This window comes from Pelobates fuscus, chromosome 11 (assembly GCF_036172605.1).
Source record: "Pelobates fuscus isolate aPelFus1 chromosome 11, aPelFus1.pri, whole genome shotgun sequence".
Lineage (NCBI taxonomy): Eukaryota > Metazoa > Chordata > Amphibia > Anura > Pelobatidae > Pelobates > Pelobates fuscus.
In genome coordinates, this window is record NC_086327.1 from 2,983,069 (window position 1) to 3,005,419 (window position 22,351).

The 22,351-nt window shown below is 45.8% G+C and overlaps 1 protein-coding gene across 1 annotated transcript; it reads right to left on the reverse strand.

Annotated features, from left to right (window-relative positions):
• Positions 1 to 6,008: 6,008 nt before the first annotated feature.
• LOC134577345 (venom peptide SjAPI-2-like) lies at positions 6,009 to 19,029 on the reverse strand. The gene is made up of 4 exons (XM_063436050.1): positions 19,003 to 19,029; positions 18,022 to 18,074; positions 7,130 to 7,171; positions 6,009 to 6,232 (listed from the first exon to the last, which is right to left on the reverse strand). Exons 2-4 carry the CDS (start codon positions 18,056 to 18,058, stop codon positions 6,051 to 6,053), a joined length of 261 nt encoding a protein of 86 aa, XP_063292120.1. The 5' UTR covers positions 18,059 to 18,074; positions 19,003 to 19,029; the 3' UTR covers positions 6,009 to 6,050.
• Between the last annotated feature and the right edge of the window lie 3,322 nt (positions 19,030 to 22,351).

Sequence of the window (22,351 nt, forward strand, 5' to 3'; positions counted from 1 at the left end):
CCCCACCCGCCGCCCAGGGGTGGGGGCCGGGGGGAGGACAGTAGGTCCCCCCCCCCCTTTTTCCATTAGGGCCCCCACCCGCCGCCCAGGGGTGGGGGCCGGGGGCTGGAGGACAGTAGGTCCCCCCCCCTTATTACTATTATGGCCCCCACCCGCCGCCCAGGGGTGGGGGCCGGGGGGTGGAGGACAGTAGGTCCCCCCCCCCTTATTACTATTATGGCCCCCACCCGCCGCCCAGGGGTGGGGGCCGGGGGGGGAGGACAGTAGGTCCCCCCCCCCCTTTTTTCCATTAGGGCCCCCACCCGCCGCCCAGGGGTGGGGGCCGGGGGCTGGAGGACAGTAGGTCCCCCCCCCTTATTACTATTATGGCCCCCACCCGCCGCCCAGGGGTGGGGGCCGGGGGGGGAGGACAGTAGGTCCCCCCCCCCCTTTTTTCCATTAGGGCCCCCACCCGCCGCCCAGGGGTGGGGGCCGGGGGCTGGAGGACAGTAGGTCCCCCCCCCTTATTACTATTATGGCCCCCACCCGCCGCCCAGGGGTGGGGGCCGGGGGGTGGAGGACAGTAGGTCCCCCCCCCCTATTACTATTATGGCCCCCACCCGCCGCCCAGGGGTGGGGGCCGGGGGGGTGGAGGACAGTAGGTCCCCCCCCCTTATTACTATTATGGCCCCCACCCGCCGCCCAGGGGTGGGGGCCTGAGGGGAGGACAGTAGGTCCCCCCTCATTCCCATTATGGCCCCCACCCGCCGTCCAGGGGTGGGGGCCGGCGGGGGAGGACAGTAGGCCCCCCGTCCCCCCCTTATTACCCTTTTTTTTTTTTTTTTTTTTTACAGTGAGCAGCCACAGGCTGCTCACTGTTTAGTGGACATGCCCCTACTCGCGATATAGCGAGTAGGGGCATTGGGGAGATTTTAATCTCCCTTGTGCTATTATGGGGGTCATATTGACCCCCATAGAGTGAGGGGGGGACCTGGGGGGCTTATGAAGTGGTGGGGAGCTCTGCTCCCTGCCGCTTCTATAGTTACATATTACAAGGAGGGAGCTGCACGCCGGTAGCTCCCTCCTTGTAATAAACTGAACGAACAAACTAACACTGATACACAGTGTTAGTTTGTTCGTCTGATTTTTTCTATTCATTCATTCGTCTGTCTGATGAATGAATGAATAGGTGAAATTCCCGTTCGCATGTCCAGGTGTTTCACTGGGCATGTGCGGGAATCTCAGGGCTATCTAGTGTGGGCAGATGACGTGTCCCACAGGGACTTCACCTACCCACACAAAGATGGCGGCGCCCTGAATAAAGATCGGGCAGAAAATAAAGAATAAAAAATAGGTAATGTGGGGGGCATAGGGGCATTTGGGGATGACTAGGGGGTCGATTGGATGTAGTTGAGGCGGGAGGGGGGTTAAAAAAAAAACGGAATTCGGCATGACAGTGCCGCTTTAACAGCTGAACCTGACTCTCCTCTTGGATCTCGTGGATGGAAATAACCAACTTCCTTACTATACAGCAACTTGCTGGGAAAAAGCACGTCTCCAACGGCTGATACCCTCACACAACCTGGGTAGCCGTTACACAGCCGACCTCTACACAGTTCTACTCCAGCTCCCCGAGGGAAAGAACTATGTTGGGCCTCGGCTGTTGTGGGAGGATTTTGAGGATCCCCTGGGGTTTGGAAACCTTGACAGTACCCGCTACGGGTGTATCCGCTACAAGCAGGAAAGCAGTATGGGACTTACATTGGTGGCAGGTGGTTAACCTGGAGAGCGAGCTCGAACAGGACTATGCCCACTTGCTCCAAAGTATAATGTCACCTGTCTCCGACCTTATGCGGGTTATGGACTGTTGTGTTTCGTCCCTCCTCCCCAGCAGCTATGCCTGTCATCAGGCGACCCGTGCACTGTACCACCGACTTCCCAACCAGCCGCAGAAATAAGAGACCTTATAGACTGGTCCTGGGAAGACATCTAGTTGGCAGGTGGAGATGGGACCAAGGTCTCTCCACCAGCCCTACAGGGATGCTGGGCAGCCTGCCCAAATCTACAACCACAGCTGGAGATACTGGGAGTGGAGACTGTATTTCCCACCCTCCAGCAGCTGTGCTTGTCCTCAGGGGACCTCCTCATCTGGTCCTGGGATGACTTACAGTTGGACGGTGGAGATGGGACCGAGGTCTCTCTACCGGCCCTACAGGGATGCTGGGCAGCCTGCCCAGATGCAGAGCCCCAGCTTGAGATACCGGGAGTGGGGACAGTTGGTTTCCCTCCCCAGCGGCAGCATAATTGGCAGGGAGTCTTTCCCCCCAGCAGCAGTCAGAGATGCAGAGAGAGGAGACAGCTGGTCCCTCTCCTCAACCACAGGGGTCCCATTCCACAATAGCGGTGCCTGTCACCAGGAGACAGGACACTGGGAGCGGGTGGTGCAGGTGGGACCGAGATCTCTGCAGCCTGCCGAGATCCTCAACTGTGGAATCCCGTCCAAAATGAGGATGCCAGCAGCAGTCTTCCCCAAGAGCAGGGTGAGAGCCTGGGAGAATGCCAGGGAGAGGGTAGTTGAGTTCTCTCCCCAGCAACCAATTTCCAATCGTGTTCCGGGTGCAGTGGAGGGAACTACGGCCTCCACTGACACCCTCCTAGCGCAGCTGGCCTCTGCCCTACCTGTCTCTTTGTTCTGGGGCCTGACGACCCACAAGTCAACCCAGCTGCAACGCTGACTACAGGAGCTGACCTCTGCCCACCAAGCACTTACATCTTCACGACTGGGAGCAAGGGAGAGAGCGGGGGTGACAGACAGCACCCATACAGAAACTTGGAACTAACCAGGCTGAGTCTGGAGCAGGAGGCTACCAGGTCAGACAATTGTGTGTGGATGGGCTTCCAAACTACCTCAGGCACCAACCGATAGGAGGTCAGGTACCTGGTTAGTAACTACCTAATCCTCTTCTACCACCAGCACCGTTAGGCAGAGCAGGGGTGGGTGTGAGGATAGTACCAGTATTGGACAGAGGCAGGTTGGACAGGAACAGTCGGACCGCTCATCGTCCAGGAATTTAAAAACCAGACAAAAATATATATATTTATAAATCCTCTTGCCTAGCTGCTACTGCCAGTGTAATTTACAGCCACAATGATTACATTATTTAGGATTGCTTTACTGATTTGCGATTTTTCTTTCCTTTTATTTTTTGTAAGAGATGGATTATTTCATTGGCAGCGTGCTTCTGTGACGTAAACTGTGTTTGGCAAATTGCAAGTTTCTTCCCTCAGTAATATACACAGTGTGTGGCAGCTTCATGCACAAGTAACCCTGAAAATAATCATTCTAAAATGTAGCGGTTTAGTGCTGATCGTTGTAATGTTCTCACCCTGCCTGGCTGAGTGTTGCAGTGTGAGAATACTTGCTGTCTCCACAGACACTGTTAGTAGAAGCCAATAGCGCACTGTGTTTTTCTCTACACTGAAGTACAGTCACTCATGCTACAGACTGGATGTGTGGGAACGCTTCATTCTTCTCAGGGTGGAATGGCTGAATGGGTCATCAAATGCCCACTGTTTTTTTCCTTTCATTAATTGAAAAATCCACTTTTTAAAATTAAAATAACTCCTGCTGCTGATCAGCCCATTTTAATTAGTAGAAAATTGCAAAAGGAAAAACTACCAAACATTATAAAACTAAGTACTCTTACTTAATTGTTTTAATACAGATATATATTTTATTTGGACAACTCGAAATTATGGCTGATATTGCACAGTCATTCGGCTAGACAATATAGTAGCCATTTATGCATTGCAGCAGAGTACTAGGCACCATTTTTCCTGCCTTTTGGGTCCTAGAAATCATTTTGGATCAGATGAACCGAACATTATTGTTTTTTTCGGGCAAACTGATTTGGTCAAATCAAATTATCCCGCCATTCACAAGTATAGTCAACTTTTATTTAAAGGGACACTCCAGGCACCCAGACCACTTCTGCCCATTGGAGTGGTCTGGGTGCCAACTCCCACTGCAATAATTACACTTGCAGGTTTAAGAGTAGTTTTTTTATAAACTGCAATAATTACCTTGCAGGGTTAACTCCACCGCTAGTGACTACTAGCCACTAGAGGTCACTTCCTGGTCCATAGCACAGGAAACCTGTGCTAGAGCGTCGCTGGACGTCCTCATGCTGTGTGAGGACCTCCAGCGTCGCTCAAATCCCCATAGGAAAGCATTGAAATTCGTTTTCAATGCTTTCCTATTGGGAGATGTAATGCGCATGCGCGGCATTGCCGTGCATGCGCATTAGGTTTCCTCGGCCGGTGGGCTGGATCAGTCTCGCCCACCGGCCGACGCAATACAGAGGAGGAGCGTCGCGGAGGAGGAGACAGCGGCGAGGGACATTGTCGCTGCCTCAGGTAAGTGACTGAAGGGGTTTTCACCCCAGTTTCTGGGGATTGGGGGGTGGGAGGGAGAGGGACGGATCGTTTTCCTGGCACTGGAGTTTCCCGTTAATCTTTTCCCAGTTTATGGCGGCGAGCTCGTTTTTCATGTTAAAGAGCTTCAACTCACATTTTGATATAAATAATATAAGATCATCAATTCCATTCAGACATCTCCCAAAAGTCACATCACTAATGATTGTTCTAGCTGACACTTTGCCAGTAAGGGACTGTACTAAATCCTGTACCAAGGGGCACAGATTAATATTTCCTGATAATAGTAATAAATGGATTAAGTTATATATCTAAAATCTGTCTCCAGACACTGTGACATCATTCATGTCATGTATATCAATACTGTACCTGTTGGTTGTGATTGTCCTTTTATTGCATGTATTCATATTTTACAATATTTCCTTCTGATACTACACTTGTTTAAAGAGCTCGATTTCTGATGATGAAAATCTTACATGTATTTCACATGCTTATATTTTTTTTATGCATGTGAAGACACACTTCAAGCACCATAACTCCCATCGCAAGTAGTCATACTATTTTAGAATGGTTTCACTTTTCTCTTGGGTATCGCCAGGCGCCCAACTAAGTCCTGCTGTCACGGCTCTCACCGTGCAAACCAGACGGTCAGGCGTGGTCACCCAGATGAACACTTAGAACACTGCTGTGGTATTTGCTACAAAGTAGCAATTAGGCTTAACAAGCTCCAGGGTGGTCTCTGGTTCATGCGGCTGTTCGGTTCCCAAACCAAATATAAACTCCCACAAACCAAGTCTGTTCAGTTCGTCACAAATAGTTTTTGAAACAGTTACCTGTATGCTTCTTGCTGGACATGTCTTTCTCCTGGACGAGGATGATGAGGGGAAAGGTGCTACAGTACCAGAGATTTTTGTCTTTTTTTTTTTTTAACACATATTTGAGATCTTTCAGAAAAGTATGGATTGTTTTATTTATATTACTATGTAATAATGCTTGATATATTGTATGGATTTAAAAATAACAATTAATACTAATTTGTTTGTATTTTCAATCTGGTGGACTTTTTCACGTATGTTATTTTTCAAAATATACATGAGAAATAATACATAAATTCCTGATCATGTAATAATATCGATATGTTTAACCAGGAAAGGTACATCTAGCTTGTCCCGAGTTTCCAAGTACATCATTGGGTCTAGATATTGTTATTTTCCATCTATGTAATTTCATATCATGCAAGCCAAGACATTGTGTGAATCAGCGGGCTCCAGCCGAGTTTTGAAGACAAACCAACAGTCTGGGATCTAGACATTGCCCGGACTGGGTTGGGAGTCACCTGTGCAGAGAACTGGTTATCAATCTCTGGAATGCACAGTCCAACTGTTTCCACCCCAGAACTAGAAATGTGTTATACATGTCCCAGCCACGTGTTCTCCTTACAGTGTTTGGGATTTACTTGAAATATACCATAATGCAGAATAAGGCTTTACGGATAGATTGATCACGCTCGTAAGAAAAAACAACAGATTATTTTATTTTCACAAATTTAATTATCTGTAATGATTCCAAATCCATAAATCGTCATACAGGGGAAGCTGAATCAGCATAGCTGGCCACACCCACTGCGCACAGGATGTTTATCTACAATCTTCTGCTCGGACACATATATGGTGGCTGTTTGCATAGTAGTCCTTTTGACAGAAGCAACCCCATACACACATTTTATTACAAAATGTGGGTGGGTCATCGATATTGGCACATGTGACTGGACAAGCCATGCCGCAGCTTAGAAATTCTGCATGAGGCTGATCACAGGGCACTGAAACAGAACAATACAGTATAGACAATTACTGACAAAACAGACAAAATTGATTATTTGTAGAAGATAGTAAGACAGTAAGTAATATATATAACAAATATCCATGAATTATGTGTAAAAACGGTTGGTTCTAGAAGAGAGCAGATATCAGAGATCTAGAGACAGAGGGGGGGACAAATCTAACTCCCGCCATTAGCAATCTGGGTTTAGACTGACCTCCGATGTTTTTATCTAGAAACAAATTTACTCTCATTAAATGAAAACGTTGTACAAAGCAATATATAATATCCTTCTACAAAGACAGCAATCACAGAGCATTGACGGTACAAATAATCGCATGCTGAAAGTGTTTTTATATATTGGATGCTGTAATATTTACTGACGCTGTGGCTGGATGGGATTATTAGCCTTGTGTATGGTGAGAACATTTGGCTTGGCTGAACCGATTCTCCTGAAAAGAGAACCTTGTTTCAGTCGAATAGCTATTGTTGCTGCATTTCTATGTGTAAGAGACACAAATAGTATTTTTGCTGCCATGTTCAGAATATGGAAATGTTTTCAAGGATTAGGTGTTTAATAAATATGGCTGTAACCCCCTAGATATTTCTGTAAAGGATGAACGAATAAATAAAAATTCTAATTCATTACAGTTACGTCATATAAAAAAGGATTAACTGCAAAACCTCAACCACTGCCAGATTTCCAGCAAACTAGTGAAATTAAGCGATAATAATATTTTCATTCTTTGTATCCTGTTTAAAACATTCTATAAATGTGGGTTCTCCTGCCTGGGTTTCCCCGTAATGTCCATGTGCTCTTGTTTAAAGAAATAGTATAAAAGTGGGATATTGGAATATTGTATCAGCAAATCAGGGTATTACAAGAACATTTCCTTACCTGTTACTACCTTAGCTTGACTGACCAGCGCCAGACACAGAACTAAAAGAGCAGGAGATCAGATTATTATACAGACGGCAATAACACTGCATGCTTAAACAAACCCAATAATAAAAGTGAGTACAGCTTGCTCATTTACAGATCTGATTCTAATATAAACGGTATATCCTTCTTCCTCAAAAAATTACATGTGGTTTCTAATATCATTGCTCACAGTATTGTCAAAAATATTGAAAAATTGTGTCGATACGCAACTTTGTGAGTATTAACAACAATCAAACGATCTGACCCTTGATCAATCAAGCTTCCACCCAAATCACTCAAATACAACTGCCCTTTTAAAAGTTTGCAATGACATCCAAATTGGAATGGAACAAGGAAACCTAACTGGAGCTATTTCCTTGATTTTGCCTTTGACACAGTAGACCACGACATTCTACTGCACAAACTCAAAAACACAGGTATTGCAGATCATTCTCTAACGGACGCTCAGATCGATCACAATATGTGTCCATTTCTGACAGCGACTCCCTCCCTCTCCCAGTCACGTGTGGTGTTCCCCACAGTTTCATTCTCGGCCCCCTACTATCAGGCCCGTCGCTACCCGACAGGCAAACCAAGCAACTGCTTGGGGCCCCGAGCTGGCCCGGGGCCCCAAGCAGAGCTGGTGCTTCCTATAAGGCTGCAGCCGCCTGAGCGCTCTATAGAGAGCCTCAGGCAGCTGCAGCACTCCTCGTCATCACCTCTCCTTCAGCTCCTCTTCCTCCTCACTCTCAGTCCGGCCGGGTACCGCGCGGTACAGGAGATTCAGTTTCCTGTTCCCGGCCGGACTGACAGGAAGTGCACACTGAGTGCTCACTTCCTTTCAGTCCGGCCAGGAACAGGAAACTGAATCTCCTGTACCGCGTGGTACCCGGCCGGACTGACAGGAGGAAGAGGAGCTCGGCCACAGCCAGAGAAGGGGAGGTGAGAAGAAGATGGGGGGGGGGGAGGGGAGGTGAGAAGAAGATATGGGGGGGAGGTGAGAAGAAGATATGGGGGGGGAGGTGAGAAGAAGATATGGGGGGGGAGGTGAGAAGAAGATATGGGGGGGAGGTGAGAAGAAGATATGGGGGGAGGTGAGAAGAAGATATGGGGGGGAGGTGAGAAGAAGATATGGGGGGAGGTGAGAAGAAGATATGGGGGGGGGAGGTGAGAAGAAGATATGGGGGGGGGGGAGGAGGGATGCCCGCTGTCCATAAAAAAAATTATTTTCCCCATGGGCCCGCCGGTGCAGCAGCTGCATTGGGAGCCCACATACTAAGAGGGCCCGGTCGGGCGCTGTGGCCCTTTAACAGCATGACCGGGCCCCCTTGTTTTACTGCAGCAGGCTGGGAGGAAGTGACTGCCGTGAGTCACTTCCTCCCAGATGGAATGAAGCCGCGTGGGATGGAGGAGGAGGAGGCCGTCAGGAGGGAGATGGAGTGCAGGAGCCTCACACTCCCAACTTCCTCAGCCTGCCACTGGACCCCAGGGAACCCATAAGGTAGGCTGGAGGGTTAGAGCACAGATTTTTACCCATCCTGGTTAAAGTTATAAAGTGTAAATGCTAAGTAGTTTGGAGGGTGTGAAGACTTGGGCTACAAAATTCACATTGCAATGTATTGAGATTGTTTTTTTGTTTTTTTATACAGTGATCTGCTTTTCTGTGTGTTTGTTATATACAGTGCATTGCATATGCATGTGATGATGGCTTTACATATGGCTTTAATGACCAATTGTTATACATATTTATAGATCGTTTACAAATGTCCAATGTCCATTTTATGTTTGCATAAGGTTTTATAGATGCTCCAATAGCTTCATGTTGTAATTATTTTGCATTGCCTTCCAATGACATTATGTATTTTTATGTTATGGGTGAAATTACTGTCATTAAAACCTCCAGCTATATTTCAGCACTGCCCTGTGCCCCATTATATCTATTCCTCATTTTACACAGCTGGACTGTCTGTCAGGGTTTCTGTGTGTGTATGTCACTATTTCTGTGTGTATGTCTGTCAGTGTGTCTGTGTGTGAGTATGTCTGTCAAGGTGTCTGTGTGTGTGTCACTATTTCTGTCTGTCTGTGTGTGAGTATGTCTGTCAGGGTGTCAGTATGTCTGTCAAGTTGTCTGTGTGCGTGTCTTAGTATGTATGTCTGTGTGTGTATCAGTATATCTGTGTGTGTCTTAGTATGTGTGTTGTGTGTGTCTTAGTATGTGTGTCAGTATGTCTGTCAGGGTGTTTGTGTGTGTCACTATGTCTGTGTGTCAGTATGTCTGTGTACGTGTCAGTATGTCTGTCAGGGCTATGCTGTGGTTCCTGTAGGCTTTGCGTGCGTGTGGGGGTGGGGGGGCCTCCATGTCCATTTTGCTTGGGGCCCCCAAATTCCTTCAAACGGCCCTGCCTACTATTCACATTATTCATAAATGATCTGCCTAATGTCTGCAAATCCTCCAATGTACACATGTACGCAGACGACACAGTAATCTGTGCGCGCAAATCCGATCTATCGCAGCTTGAGGCTGTGCTCCAAGACGTTTACAGAGGTAGAAAAGTGGATCACAAAAAACAAACTCTTCCTAAATACTGACAAAACTGTCACAATGATCTTTGGAACAGTACCTAAATTACACAAATTTCACAATTCACATCTTTGCATCAGAGCCAAATCAAATAGCACACTGACCGCACATAGAAAATCTATCTTCAAAACTTTATCCAAAACTAGGTGCCCTGTACAGAAACAAATCCTGCCTAAGCCCTACAGTAAAGGAAAAGATTGTACATCAAATGCTGATGCCAATCATTGATTATGGGGATGTAGTATATGCACCTGCACCGCAAACCCACCTTAATAAACTCAATACATTGTATAACTCGTTCTGCCGATTTGTGCTACAATGTTATTACAGGACCCACCATTGTGACATGCTAAAAGAACTAAACTTCATCTTTACAGCCTTTCCTGGGAAACTCCCACCCTACATGAGCAGAATGCTCTCCTCAGCTGTTCCCACCTCCTATAACCTCCGATCCAGTGCCAGCACTTTATTTAGTCTACCTCAATACAAAAAGAAAGCGGCCCGATCCTCCTTTTCCTACAGAGCGCCGCAATTGTGGAAGACCTCCAGCACACTTTTAAATCTTCCCCAGGCCTAAAATCCTTTAAGAGATCCCTCTCTACACATCTCAAAACAGAATGCACGTGTCATAGTTCATTATATATTTTCTTACCTGTTCTGTGTTACATTTTGTATATATTGTTAGAGTTGAGCGAACCCGGACTGTAAAGTTCGGGTTCGTACCGAACATTAAGTTTTTTGGACCCCGAACGCGAACACGGACATATCACTATATGTTCGGGTTGGAGTTCGGTGTTCAGTGATTTAATGGCGCGTTTTCAAAGGCTGCAGGGCAGCCAATCAACAAGTGTTTGACTTGTGTGCCCTTAGAAGCCATCACAACCATGCCTACTAATGGCATGGCTGTGATTGGCCAGTGCAGCATGCGACTCAGCCTCTATATATAAGCTGGAGTCACGTAGCGCCGCACGCACATGCGGTCTTATTAGTGTAGGGAGAGGATGCTGCCGCTGATAGGGACAGATTAGGAAAGAATTCTGCAAACTAGTACATTAGTGGGGTGCACTTCATATCTGAGAGGGAAATAGAAGCTTCATATACCGCGGTTACATCAGAGTTTTAAAAAGTAATTTTTTTTGGTGCGAAATAGTACATTAGTGGGGTGCACTTCATATCTGAGAGTCAAATAGAAGCATCAAATACTGCTGTCACATTGCAGTTTTAAAACTTAAACATTTTTTGGGGTCCTAAACTGCTAAATAGTATTTTAGTGGAGTGCACTTCATATCTAAGAGTCAAATTGAAACGTCAAATAGTGCGGTTACAGCGCAGTGGTAAACATTCTTATTGTTTTGCTGCTAATCTGCTAAATAGCACATTTTGGGCGTGCTCTTCATATCTGAGAGTCAATTAGAAGCGTCTAATACTGCTGTCACATTGCAGTTTTAAAACTTAAATTTTTTTGGGTGCTAAACTACTAAATCGTATTTTAGTGGGATGCACTTCATATCTGAGAGTCAAATGGAAGCGTCAAATAGTGCGCTTACAGCGCACTTGTAAACATTCTAATTGTTTTGCTGCTAATCTGCTAAATAGTACATTTTGGGGCCTGCTCTTCATATCTGAGAGTCAAATAGAAGCGTCTAATAGTGCGCTAACAGCGCAGTTGTAAACATTCTAATTTTCTGGGTGCTAAACTGCTAAATAGTACATTTGCGGCCTGCGGTGTATTTCTTGCAGTCCAATAAACTAAAAAAAAAAGAATTTTTTTTTTTGACTATTGGCTGTTACATTGCCGCCTGACATAAACCATCTGTTAGTTTGGTCGGTGAATGCAAAGAATGAGGAGAGCGTCAAATAAGGGACGTGGCCCTGGTTGTGGTGCTGCTGGTGTTGGTGGAGCACCTGTTGCAAGGAGAGGACGTGGTCGATCTGTGCCAGCTACACGCACAAGTGAAACACCTTCCTCAAGTGCGAGTAGGCGACAGAACCTTCAGCGTTATTTGGTAGGCCCAAATGCCATTCTACGAATGGTGAGGCCAGAACAAGTACAGGCGATAGTAGATTGGATGGCTGAAAGTGCCTCCAGTTCCTGCATATTGTCTCCCACCCGGCCCCCTGCTGAAACCTCAGAGTTTGTACCTGCAGCCCATGGCCATCTGTCTTTCACCTCACCCCCTTGCAAATCAGCAAAGGAGTCTGAGCCACAAGTCATGCAGCAGTCTCTTATGCTTTTTGATGATTGTGCTGGCGGGGTTTTTGTGGGCCATCCATCTAGCCCTGCCCCAGAAGTGGAAGAGATTGAATGCACTGATGCACAACCACTTAAGTGTCAGGATGTGGACATGCAAGGACCACCGCAGCACGTTTCTGATGATGATGAAACACAGGTGCCAACTACTGTGGCTTTCTGCAGTGTGGAGGGGTGAGGAGTGGGTGGAAGAAGATGTGGAGGATGATGAGGTCTTAGACCCCACATGGAATCAAGGTCATGCGAGTGACGTGTGCAGTTTGGAGAAAGAGGCGGTGGTCACACAGAGGCACCATCACAGCATAAGAGGGAGCAGGGTGCAAAAGCGGAGCGGCTGCCCCCTAGACGGTATGCCTTTTACTGCCCACCGCACCCAGGGACCGAGCACACCAAAGACAGCTCCAAGGAGTTCCCTGGTGTGGCAGTTCTTCACACAATGTGCTGACGACAAGGCATGAGTGGTTTGCACGCTGTGCAATCAGAGCCTGAAGCGAGGCATAAACGTGCTAAACCTGAGCACAACCTCAGGCATCTACATGCAAAGCACGAGCTGCAGTGGAGTAAGCACATCAAAAACCAAGAAAGGTCTCAGGCTCCTCCTGCTTCCTCTTCTGCTGCTGTCTCTGCCTCTTCCTCCACCTCTAGAGTCACAGTGGCACCTGCCACCCTGCAAATAGAGGATGTGGCAGCAACGCCACCACGTCCACCACCGTCCCCAAGCATCTCCACACTGTCACATGGAAGCAATCAGCTGTCCATCTCCCAAACACTGGAGAGAAAGAGGAAGTAAACCCCTACCCACCCGCGATTCCTGTCCCTGAATGCCAGCATTTCAACATTCATGACCTGCTGCCATTCCGTCTGGTGGAGACGGACAGTTTTAAAAACCTGATGGCGGTGGCTGTCCCACAGTACGTGGTTCCCAGCCACCACTACTTTTCCAGACAAGCCATCCCTTCCCTGCACAACCAATTGGCAGACAAAATCAGCTGTGCACTGCGCAACTCAATCTGTGGCAAGGTCCACATAACCACAGATACGTGGACCAGTAAGCATGGGCACGGACGCTATATCTCCCTAACTGCATACTGGCCAAATGTAGTGGCGGATGAGCCTGAGGCGGATAGCAGTTTGGCGCTTGTCCTTCCGCCACCGAGGATTGCAGGGCATTTCTCTTTGCCTCCTGTTGCCTCCTCCTCCTACTCCGCTTCCTCCTCCTCTACCACCACCTCATCCGGACAGCATAACATCTTCACCACCAACTTCAGCACAGCCAGAGGGAAACGACAGCAGGCTGTTTTAAAACTCATATGTTTGGGGGAAAAACCCCACACTGCGCAGGAGCTGTGGACGGGCATGGAACAACAGACCGATGAGTGGTTGTTGCCACTGAGCCTCAAGCCCTGCCTGGTGGTGTGCGATAATGGGCGAAATCTCGTAGCAGCTCTGGGCCTAACTGGTTTGACGCACATCCCTTGCCTGTCGCATGTGCTGAATTTGGTTACCCCCCCCCCCCCCCGTGCCTGTCTCCATCTCAGACGCGGCGAGGGAGCTGTGTGCTGTCTGCTCCCTCTCGCCGCGCACCATTTGCTGATGCCGTCATATTCCGGCTCCCAGCTATAGCAGACAGCCGTGCAGCGAGAGGGAGCAGAGAGGACACAGCTCCCTCGCCATGTCTGAGAAGGAGACAGGCGCCCGACCCACTGGACCCCAGGGACAAGTCCACGCCAGTTCTCCAGGTAGGGAGACTGGGTGGACATTTTTTAATTAAAAAAATTATAATTTGTGAGTGTATGTGTGTGTCTGTGATTGTATGTGTGTGTGTCTGAGTATGTGTGTGTGTCTGTGAGTGTATGTATGTGTGTCTGAGTATGTATGTGAGTCTGTGAGTGTATGTGTGTGTGTCTGAGCAGGTGTGTGTGTCTGTGTGTGTGTGTGTGTGTCTGTGAATGTGTGTGTGTGTGTCTGTGAATGTGTGTGTGTGTGTGTCTGTGAATGTATGTGTGTGTGTGTCAGAGTATGTGTGTGAGTGTGTGTGTGTCTGTGAGTGTATGTGTGTGTGTCTGTGAATGTATGTGGGTGTGTCTGTAAGTGTGTGTGTGTGTCAGAGTATGTCTGTGTCTGTGAGTGTATGTGTGTGTACGCGTATATATATGTGTGTGTGTGTACGTATATATATATACACGAGTGTATATTATTTTTTTGGGGGTGTGGGAATCTTGGGAGAGTTCTTACACTTTATTCCCCATGACTTGACCCCTGCCGGCAGGGGAGATCTCCGGATCTCCCCTGTCGGCTCATGCAGAGCCGGCGCTATTTGAGTGCCGGCTCTGCTCTAAGCCTCTATGGGCCGGAGGGGAGATCAAAGATCTACCTCACCGGCCCACAGCAGCATGGAGGGAGGCAGGAGAGGACCCGGGGAGCTCTAGACAGAAGCTCCGCCAGGTTCCTCTCGCGAGATTTGAGCATTGCCATGGCAACGCTCAGATCTCGCAAGAGTGAACTCTAGCCCCGCAGGCTAGAGTTCACTCTCCACTGGACCACTAGCAACACCATTAACAGATTTATTTAACCAATCATTGTTAACAGGAGTAGTCCCAGAAGATTGGAAGTTAGCGAAATGTTGTGTACATTCACAAGAAAGGTATTAGGGAGGAGTCGGACAACTATAGGCCAGTAAACCTTACTCACTAGTAGTGGGGAAAATGATGGAAACCATGTTTAAGGATAGGGTTGTTTAACATCTAAAATAAAATGGATTTCAAGATCAGAGACAACATGGATTTACTTCAGGGATATCATGCAAAACTAATCTTATTGATTTTTTTTGATTGGGTAACTAAAATAATAGATCAGGGTGGTGCTGTAGACATTGCTTACCTAGATTTCAGTAAGGCTTTTGACACTGTTCCACATTGAAGGCTCGTCAATAAGCTGCAATCTTTAAGTTTGGATTTCAATATTGTTGAATGGGTAAGGCAGTGGCCGAGTGACAGGCAACAGAGGGTTGTAGTCAATGGAGTATATTCGAATCATGGGCTTGTCACCAGTGGGGTACCTCAGGGATTTGTACTTGGACCTATACTCTAATATTTTTATTAGTGATATTGCAGAAGGTCTACATGGTAAGGTATGTCTTAAAATTTGCAACAGGGTTGATGTTCTAGGAGTTATAAGCCAAATGGCAAATGATTTAGGTAAATTAGAAAAATGTCAGAGCTGTGGCAACTGACATTTAATCTGGATAAGTTCAAGATAATGCATCTTGGGTGTAGATCTCAAGGGCAGAGTATAGAATTATACCCTCCTCACCTCAACATCTGAAGAAAGAGATTTAAGAGTAATTATTTCAGATGACTTAAAGGTAGGCAGACAATGTAATAGAGCAGCAGGAAATGCTAGCAGAATGCTTGGTTGTGTAGGGAGAGGTATTAGCAGTAGAAAGAGGGAAGTGCTCATGCCATTGTACAGAACACTGGTGAGACCTCACTTGGAGTATTGTACGCAGTACTGGAGACCATATCTCCAAAAGGATATTGATACTTTAGAGAGAGTTCAGAGAAGGGCTATTGTGACAAACTCCCTTTTTCAAGTGAGTTTGCCATGAGTTCTTGGAGGGGAATACTTGCCAGCCTTTTACCCTGTGACTATGGCCCCTGCAAAAGAACTGGCTAACATAGTTCAAACAGGCTCTGTTCGTGCAATTGGGACTATATGGTTTGTTTACCGAACAACTGAAACAGAGACCACCCTGGAGCTTGTTAACACCTATTAACAACTTGGAACATTCTCACCGCAGTGTTCTAATTGTTCGTCTGGGTGAACAACCATGAGGTGGCAGACATCTTGTTCGCATGATTGCAGGCAGCGGTGCTTGGGCATGAATCTCATGGAACTGAAATCGGATACAGAAACTCACGAACACCGCTGAACTTCCATCATCGCCTGCATTTGTTTCTTTTTAGCTTAGAGATGAGATCATTCATCTGGATGAAGGGAACAAGCTCCAGGGTAAGACTATTGACTCTGTACGGTAGTTTGTTCGTTTGCAAACTACCGAACTAGACCGTCCGCAAGCCCTGATTTGTTTTGAGCATGAAACCATGCATGCGGCTGGTCAAAAGAGACTTCCAGGAATTTCCTGAACCCCTGCTGTGATCTGGGTGATTTGTGGATATGTTGTTCATCCATTTCAGGGGATATGTTGTATTTTGGGGCACTTATTTGGACTTTATACAAATATGCATTTTTTCTGTCTAGGGATAATTAAGTTATTGTATTATTTACCTTAATTGTATCACAGGCAGAGGGGAGGGATTGTGTACTGTATGTGGGAGTGTCGTTCATTGTTACATTGTTTCGATTGGCTTGTATACTTTGTATCATGTGCCCAACAAGGTCCACCTGGGCGTCAACCTTGTTGAGAAACTTGTATAAAAGGCAGTGTGCCTACATAAAACTGCTATTCCAGCTTACACTCCAAAACTGTTTGTCTTCCTGTTATTGGCTTGCAGGGGGTTCAACAGGGAAATCCCTTGTAAGGAGAGCTAATTCCGCATTCGGCTCCAGGGCCCCAGTCAAGCCATGGCGACTGTGGGCAGAAGTGCTGCTGTTTGTCCCCTGTTCCTGCTACGATCTATGGACTAGGAGAGGTCTACCCACTGGAAGCTGGATCCTTGTCTTGGGTCCAAGGTGGGTGGAAGACGGCGAGACCCCAACCAAGCTGCAGCGGTTCGTGGGGTCTATGGTGGTAATGCTGTTCCAGCATTACCGCAGAGGCATGGAGCCGCAGAGGCATGGAGGAACCCCCAAGGCATCCAAGCGAGCCTGGACCCGAGCGGCTTACATGCAACCCCAGCGGCTCCATAGAGCGGGCGTCGGCTGACTACAAGCCACCCTGAAGATTGAGACCTAAAAACTTTACCCGAACTCTGGAGAAAGTTTTCTGTGCTGCAACACGAACTCTCAGTCTGTTAAGTTAAGCTTATCTGCTGTCTCCTAAATACTCTCACATTGTTTTCATATTATAGGCCAAACGATTAGAAACTTTATTAATGCTGATGTTGTTCCTAGTTTATTCCAGCCTATATTATTACAGTCTTGAGAATTACTCATAATGTCATTAACATGTAAAACACACTAGGCTCGGAGTAAACGAGATACAAGAGGGTTTTGCTATAACATGGCCTGTTTAATAACATACTACAGCCGGTTATGATAAAGCCCTATGCCATATGTTTCACTCTCCCCTCTTGCGTATAGTGCACAGCATGCCTGGTATTTAGCCTTGCTCCAATCAAGTTACCGAGGGCACTAGCATATTACTCATTAGTATATACAACATACAATATGTGTTAAGCTTCACCATACTGTTTAATCATACAAGCTGGTTTAACCCTTCACATGTTTCCTATCCTAAATATAAAAACTGTGCAATGTCTTTCAATGCCATACCTATGTTACAATATGTTTCCATACCTGCTTGCACTAGCTATCGTGGCAGTGCAAACATGATTGTTCACGCTATGCACATATAAAATAAAGAATTTAAAAAAAAAATCACATATCTGAACAAAATACATGGTAAAATTAATGTTAAGACTAGAGATGTCCCGAACTGTTCGCGAACTGTCCGCCGACGAACAATAGCGTGTTCGCGTTGGGCGAACATATGCAATTTCCGGTCCGCCCCCTATACGTCATCATTGAGTAAACTTTGATCCGGAACCTCACAGTCAGCAGACACATTCCAGCCAATCAGCAGCAGACCCTCCCTCCCATGATGTGTCTGCTGACTGTGAGCTTCCGGGTCAAAGTTTACTCAATGCTGACGTATAGGGGGCGGACCGGAAATCGCATATGTTCGCCCAAAGCGAACACGCTATTGTTCGCCAGCGGACAGTTCGCGAACAGTTCGGGACATCTCTAGTTAAGACTGATTGATAGAATTCCTTTTTTTTGCTACTTTGATTATTTATTGAACACATTTAAAACCCCAGATTTGCATCGTCAATATTAGAATTTCATAAAACTCACCTACACCCAGGAGCAGAAAGACTGTGTTTGTCTTCATCTTTCCAATCTTGGATCTGGAATACAGTAACCCCACGGTATGTTACAGATCAGGAAGAGTATCTTAACGTACAGCAAAGGAAACAGAGAAAGATTGCAAGCTCTTTGGGGTATTTGTCGAGTTTGTGCGTTACATGTTAGAAAATTTGGAATTGCTGTGTGGTGTTTTTTATCATTAATAAATATGATTTCTATAATCTACAAAATAAAATGTTTGATATTTAGACATAGCTGGCTGTCAAATTAAGAGTATTGATAAATATAATCCACCCCATACACAATATAGGGGGCATTGTAACTTTATATCCATAATTCTCCCATTAATTCTCTCTTACCTCTTTTGACAAAACACTCACTAGACTGACAGGTCGAGATTACTCCATTGATAACCAAGTTGGACCATGTAGGGTACAGACAGGGAATGTTTCGTAATGATACTGATTGTTATGTTATGCGTTCCTTAACAATTAACCTGGCTATAAGTTCCCATAAACTCCCAATATCATATATGGACAGCATTTGCTATGTGGTATGTCTTTAACAATGTTTATATTCTAAGCTTGGTCTGCACTGTCTTTTACTGCAAAATCATAACAAAACATGATTTACATGTAAAAAACAAAGTAAAACACTAAATATTGCAATAATATCAGAGTCATTGATTGAGAGGCTGTTACAACAAATACATCGATATGTTCCCCATGAATACACCATTGGATTTCATACGGTCTCCCTGTAAACTTTCCAAATATTAAAGGTTCACAAACGTCATCAGGATCATTTCTTTGGTTTTTATGCCGATTGTTTCACTATAATTATTCTGTCTCGCTTTCCTGTTTAAATGATAGAAAAGCCGTTCTGGATAAAGAGTCCCTTTAGATGAATGTGTCTTCCAGGAGGTGACAGCTGTCATTTTATTTGTCTGTTGAGTATTTTGGAACTCACCTTGTATGATGTGAAATCTTGGACCCTGGATCGATTTGTACAAGTCGCTGCTATACAGTAATTAGCTTTTTATACTTTGTTCTTTTTATATTTGTTTCATCCTATAAAGGTCGTAGTTCATATTCATTTTCAATGTCCTATCGTCATCTGGTGATGGGACGGGCATTAACTGGCAGCATTTTCCAAGGTGACCTGTTTAGATAATCTGTGTTTTTAGAAAGTCTGATAACACGTCTGATATGAGGACAGTGTGACCTGCTTTCTGTCTCTCTCTGTTCTGTTTGCAGAATTGATGACTATGGGGCCCTCACCTGAGCAGTGGGATTGGCCTCTGTTATAGCTATGGAGATATAATATGAGTTTTGTATATACCTGGTTTATGGTTTCATACAATATAATGTGCGTTATTGTTACTGTATCCCAGCATTGTGATATCAGAAATGTGTCTGTGCTGAAAATGTGACAGACTCCAAAGGGTTATGTTCCTTATCTTTCTTGTATTTGTCAAAACTCTCAGATAAAATACTAAATCAAAGTGTATTGTTAATATTACAACCATCAGATGCAGAGACCCAGAGTCTGATGTTCAGGAAGAGGAGAGATACAATGTATTTCATCTTTTCCCATTTAATGGTGGCCAGACCTTTTTCATACTTGCCACCAGCTACATTACTGAGGATTATTCTCACGGCAGGGATAAGCAAGCTACGGCACTCCAGATATTGGGGATATTTCTCCTGATGCTTTGCCAGCACTGTGACTGTGAGACCATTATGGGAGATGTCGTCCACAACATCTGGAGTGCCGAAGCTTGCCTACCCATGTTCGAGTGACAGGAGCCCGGAACAGATTAGCTCTTCCCATGATTAACTGAATTAATACCAGGACCAAGTGGCACAAATTCATATTCCCCGATTATTGCAATAAGTGTGTAAACCATCATTTGTTGCCTGAATGAAATGTTTCTCAGAGCTGGTGACATCGTTCATGTCATCGTAGTTCTGTACGGGTCACTGTGACATGTCACTGCTCTGTCTGCTTGTTCTGTCTATTTGACTTGTGTTACCTTTTGTATCTTTGGATCGAGCATGTTGTGTCTCATGCCAGGAATTAGCACTTTGTTATGTAACGTTGTCCATTTTTTTACATGTTTCCTTCTGATATTTGGCTTTTTAAAAAGCTGTTTCTGATAGTGATGACGGACATTCTGACAGATAAACCCACATGTAAACTGTTTGGTATTTGGAATTTAATAAACCTACAAAATGAAAGCCCCAAATTTCCACTACTCCTGGGCAGCTGCAGTGACTATATTACATGCAGGGCCAGCCTTAGGGGTGTGCGAGCTGCACCTGAGGGGGATTTAATTATTCTCCACCTAGGTGTATCGGGTAAGGCAGGGGGCGGAGCTTCATGAGTGGTGGGATGGGGCTAAATGGGCAATGGTGGCAGAGCTATAAGAACTTGTGAACTGTGGGAAATGCAGGAAGAAGTTCCTGCACCCCAGACACCTAAACACCAGGGACTGCAGTGATCCTACTCCCCCAGCCAGCACATAATGGAAACATGTGAGAGAGAGAGAGTGTGTGTGTGTGTGTGTGTGTGTGTGTGACTGTAACTGTGTGTGTGTGACTGTAACTGTGTGTGTGAGACTGTAACTTTATGTGTGAGACTGTAACTGTGTGTGTGTGTGTAAGAAACTCTCTGTAAATGTGTGTTAGCCTGTCTGTAACTTTTGTGTGTGCGTGTGAGAGAGAGAAACTGTGTGTGTGAGAAACTGTCTGTAACTGTGTGTATGTGACTGTCTGTAACTGTGCGTGTGAGACTGTCTGTAACAGTGTGTATGTGACTGTCTGTAACTGTGCGTGTAAGACTGTCTGTACCTGTGTGTGACTTCCTGTAACTGTGTCTGACTATATACCTGTAACAGTGTGTGACTACATGACATTTGCATAGTCGCCTTTTCTGCATATGCGTTACCAACCCACAAACTCCAAGGATACTCAAACATTTTATTTTGGGAAAATGATCACAGCTTTAATAATATAATAAAACATATAAATAATTAAAAGGTCATTGTCAACATACTTAAACATTGCATATCAACCCCCAAATCATTTAACAAATCTACCCCAGACAATGACCCACATAAACAATCAAATATAGCACATTCTAACATAATTTAATATATAACCACATAAACCATTGCCACCGAGGGCATCTTTTACCATATTCCACAATGTAGGGGTATACCTGAGATAAACCCTACACACATCAGGTTTGGAGCTACCCACAAGCTCGAACCAACCACTATATTCCACAATGTTAGGGTATACCAAGATACACTCTACACACACCAGGTTTGGAGCTACCTACAAGCTCGAACCAACCCCATATTCCACAATGCAGGGGTATACCAAGATACACCCTATACACACCAGGTTCAGAGCTACCAACGAATTCAAACCAACCAATACCCTTCAAAACCTAACATTTCTAAGCAAACTAAACTCTCCATCCCCCGCCACAGCTCAGAACTCGACTCCTCGAACTACTGGAGTGCCCCCCCCAAACAACGCCCGTAGCAAACCCTATTTGAAACCCTAGCAACAAAATGCAAACCAACGTCTGAAAAATGCACCCACTTCTACTGGTAATAACCTGAAAACGGAGCGTCCAACTCCCTGTGCAAAACGACTACCCCCACCTATCTAACATACGTAGCCAGCAACTTAGTCAACTTCCTCTGATCTCAGCCACTAGCCTGGTATCCCTGACATGACGCCACTGTAACCGTAGGACCGTCTCGGAACATGACAACCACGTCAGGGATCAACTGCCTCAGCCCGTCCAAAACCCAGTTCGCAACACAGTTAATAAATCCCTTCGTGACACCAGACCCAAGTCATACCCCCCGGCATGAATCAAAACTACATATGCACTTGCCCCCACACTAATCCCCTTGAAAAGCTCAAACAAACCCATTGCCTACTGGCAATCCTGGAACCAACAACACAAGTCTCTCCAATGAGCGCGTATAGCCCAGCTGCATGTCACAACGACGAACTGCAGCTCTCCTGCGTGCCCAATACACATACGAGTATCCCAGCAACCAAGCAGTCCACCTACGGGAGAAAACATGTTAACAATTAACAGAAATAACCACCCCCCAACCACTATCTGGCTAAATGGCTGGGCCTCACACATGCCTTGAATCTTGCAGATTCCCAACCCCCATCTTGTTTGGATCAGATCATCCCCTAGACCCAGCTTAGATGCCTCTGTCGCAGCTCCAATCCTGAACAAGTGTGTACTGAACTGCAACTGAACCAGTTCCATGTGCCCCAAG

Coding starts and splice junctions, on each gene's coding strand:
- LOC134577345 (XM_063436050.1), bottom strand. CDS start 18,058: ATGAAGACAAACACAGTCTTTCTGCTCCTGGGTGTAG. Junction 7,172..18,021: donor CTTTCTGCTCCTGGGTGTAG/GTGAGTTTTATG, acceptor CTGCTCTTTTAG/TTCTGTGTCTGGCGCTGGTC. Junction 6,233..7,129: donor TCAAGCTAAGGTAGTAACAG/GTAAGGAAATGT, acceptor GTTCTGTTTCAG/TGCCCTGTGATCAGCCTCAT.